A 3,876-nucleotide genomic window follows, 5' to 3' on the forward strand; every position below is an offset into this window, starting at 1 on the left:
TTCCCCATAATCAAATGTTTCTAATAAAATGCTAATCTGATATTTCAAATGTTTTATTTTTTGACCAATTTTAATGTTACTGAACACAATTTATAGCTGAGTCCTGAGGCAACGTATCTTTCTCTAGAGTCTAGACTATCCAGTTTCCAATATGTTCACAATGCAATCTTGGGATGGTTATTTAATGTTTTAAGATTTTTGTGAGAGTATATAGAAATATCTACACGTAGGAGTTAAATGATTTGAGATAGCTGTTCATGCTCAAACACTATATGCCCTTGAATGCGTTAGGAAGGGAAACTTATCACCAATTTGCCAGTGTAAAGCCATTTTAATTTACATTTTCAATTACAAACACAAGTAATTGTAAAAACAATTAGTTGAGATAGGTAACTCTAAAAAGTTAATCGTTCAGCTTTATATTTGTACATTCATACGGTCTTCCTTTACAGTTCTCCTTTTCGGATGTAATCTTTTGTTGATTGAATTCTTCTAGTTTCTTAATTAGCAAGTCCATGCGCACGTGAACTTTTATAAGACTCTCTTTTAACTACAAACAAAAAAATAAGTGTAAATAGAACGTATCACAGAATATCAAGCAATCTTGACTTTTTACAAATACTTTTAAAATGACTAATGTTATGTTGCAACTTAAAAATATTCATATAAGCCAGTGGTTCTCAACCTTTTTAATGGCACGACCCCCAACCGGTCGTAAGTCAAGGACTAAACCGGTCGTAAGTCGAGGACTAAACCAGTCATAAATCGAGGACTACCCAACCGGTCGTAAGTCGAGGACTTTCCCTGCCCGGGAGCGCCACGTATGCGTGGTTCTGCCCCCTGTGCCGGCCAAGGCGTAGCTGGCAAGCGGCAGAGACAGAGCAGGCTGACCACCAGCTGGCCCAGCTCAAGGGAGGTAAGGCACCCGCTGGAAAAGGGAAAAAAATGGCAGACAGCCTTGCTTGGCGCCCCTTCGTGAAATGGTCGATCGACCCCAAATGGGGTCGCGACCCATAGGTTGAGAACCGCTGATATAAGCAGTAATGCAGAAACGGAATCCTTTCTTTTAATACCTTCAGTATTCAACTGCATAATAGGTAGCATGAGAATTTTAGTGTTAAAGGCTAATTTGGTAAACTGAAACGGCTGAGCAACATCTGAGAGGAATGGAATTCAGCCATCTACTTTTCTAGGGTCATTCACTGAAGCAGTTACTAAAAAAGGCCTGTTTGCCCTGCCAAAGTGTTAATGGTTGGGAAAGGAAGTGAGAATCCTCTGGGAAGCACATCATTCTTTTTTCCATCCTTAGTCCATCGGAATCAGTCTTTAATTTGGGGATGGAGGTGAATTGTGCCACCATTTCATAAACATTTGCCAAAACACTTCAACTGAAAGAATGTAAATGGGCCCAAAGGCTTTCCAATCCTGAACTAACATTATGATTCATATTATAGTTACACAAGAATCTTTAGATCAGTGGTTCTCAACCTTTTTAATGCTGCGACCCCAACCGGTCGTAAGTCGAGGACTAAACCGGTCATAAGTCGAGGACTAAACCGGTCGTAAGTCGAGGAGTACCCAACCGGTCGTAAGTCGAGGACTTTCCCTGCCCGGGAGCGCCCCACATGCGTGGTTCTGCGCCGGCAGAGGCGTAGCTGGCAAGCGGCAGAGACAGAGCAGGCCGACCACCAGCTGGCCCAGCCCAAGGGAGGTAAGGCACCCGCCGGAAAAGGGAAAAAAATGGCGGACAAAAAAAATGATGGACAGCCTTGCTTGGCGACCCCCATGAAATGGTCGATCGACCCCAAATGGGGTCCCGACCCACAGGTTGAGAACCACTGCTTTAGATAGTGGACATTGCATGGAAAAGTAAACAGTTGATTTGCCATAAAATCACAATTAGCTAGGTAAGCCTGGCTTGTTTCAACATGATCCATGCCGTTTGAGATCCACTGTAGCACAATCTTTTCCCACTAAATTTTGGGTTGTTGTTTTTTTTTGTTTTGGTAATGCTGACATATTTACACATGGAACAGTTTCCGCTCTGTCAGAGTTGGTGGCAAACCCCAAAGAAAATAAGGAGACCAGAGTGCCTTGTATTCCTTATAATAAGGCATGGTATAAATATAAATCAAATAAATACAAATCCAATCCATACCAATATAAATTAAAAAAAATTAAAGCCAGAAAACACTTACTTTCTCTACATGTTCCTTTAGGCTCACAACAGGACAGGTTACTTCTGAAGCTTCTACTGTAGCGGTAGTTTGTAGCAAGTAACTAAAACCAATGTTTTAATATTGACTCATTAAATAGAAAATGAACAGTTTACAGTGCGTAACTCAGCCTGCCCCAAGATGGTTTGTAAGCGAGTGGACAAAGAATGGAAACAGTCATTGCAATAGTAAAATCTTTTCACAATACTAGACTTCAAGAACCTTACTATGTCCTGAACATGGTTTTCTAAGCTTTATCAAATTTAGCAAGATTTAGCAAGATATAAACATTTCATCTAGATTTAAAAAAAACTATAAAATATGAATGTTAAAAAGATCTATTCAGACCTATTCATTGGTATCTAATCATTGAACAACAGTATCGTTTATATGAAAAAAAACCAAGATACTTTACCAGTATACGCCCTCAGCTTACAGCTGGTTTAGCAAGATATACCGTATATACTCGAGTATAAGTCGACCCGAGTATAAGCCGAGGGACCGATTTTCCCACAGAGAACTGGGAAAAATTGGTGACCCGCGCATAAGCCGAGGGGGCATTTTGGCTGTTCCTCCCTGGCCGCCGCCCCACCNGTATTTCACTTTAAATGACCATATATAGTATTTTAAGTCCTAATTAATTATATACATCTTTACTCTGATGCTAAGGGAAACAAAAGCCCTGCTTTTGAAATTGATTGATGACTATTGCTTTGCATGATGTTGCAGACATTTCCAAATCCTTGCCCTGAGTGGCTAGAGTGTTGGATATGGATCTGATAGATCAAATTCAAATGTCTGCTCAGTGGTTAAGATCTGGAGGTGATTCTGGACTTGTAACTATAACAGCCTAACTGTAATTCTGCTTAAGGGAAGGTGCATACCAGATTCCTAGAGGGACTTTCTCGGATAAAATGGAAATAGAAATAGAATGAACTTAGCTTCAAGAAGCAAAAACAAAGTTTAAGGCATCTTGTACATAATCATACATAAGATAAAAGTTAACAGTTTTCCCAACTTAAATTTAGTATAAAAACTAGAACATAGAAAGATGGCTATGGTTAAAGTGCTAATCCCTGAGCCAGAAGAGAAATACATTGGCATAACATTTTCTGACTGCTGAGCCATATTCTGTCACAGTAAGGAACCGGCAACTGAAGCAGTCTTAACTGTTTTAAGTAAAGTGTTTGGTAAATTCTCTAAATTGTACTGCCCCGTCTAGCAAGAACCCACTGCTATCAGAGAAATCAGCAGCTGCCATCCTTAAATGTGGAGAAGGGTTAGGTGACCGCAGAGAATTCTTGAAATGGCACATTCAGTTATCTGATTAACAAGCTGCAGGTACATAGGTGCTCTGAGTTTGTGACCTATTAATGCAGACTAATCCTGAATATAAATCTAATGCTTTTTTTGAGAGAGCATTTAGCTGACAGGTCGCAGGCATAAAGTAGGGACACAAGGTAAAGTAGAAAGAAGTAACGTAATTGACAACGTGGGGTTTATCCTTACTAGCACTATAAGGAAATGGAAAGGCTGGTAACAAGTCCAATTGTGAATGGTGGCACAAGGAAATAGCCTGTGAAGCCATAAAGCTAAAATGGCACTGTCCCATCCACAAAGTAATAAAAGCGGAAGTGCAAGCACATGAAACCCGCTGTTA

At 40.1% G+C, this 3,876-nt stretch overlaps 1 protein-coding gene across 1 annotated transcript in view; it reads right to left on the minus strand.

Annotated features, from left to right (window-relative positions):
• Window positions 1-351: 351 nt before the first annotated feature.
• The window catches only part of OIP5 (Opa interacting protein 5), a 13,047-nt gene continuing 9,522 nt past the window's right edge, over window positions 352-3,876 (minus strand). The window contains exons 3-4 of the mRNA XM_015825430.1: window positions 2,199-2,280; window positions 352-550 (exon numbers count right to left, since the gene is read on the minus strand). Coding sequence (XP_015680916.1) covers window positions 404-550; window positions 2,199-2,280 — 229 coding nt within the window. The 3' untranslated portion in view covers window positions 352-403. The remainder of the gene's footprint in view (window positions 551-2,198; window positions 2,281-3,876) is intronic.

The sequence above is a fragment of the Protobothrops mucrosquamatus genome, unplaced genomic scaffold, assembly GCF_001527695.2.
Source record: "Protobothrops mucrosquamatus isolate PMUCROS unplaced genomic scaffold, P.Mucros_1.0 scaffold2635, whole genome shotgun sequence".
Taxonomy (NCBI): Eukaryota; Metazoa; Chordata; class Lepidosauria; order Squamata; family Viperidae; genus Protobothrops; species Protobothrops mucrosquamatus.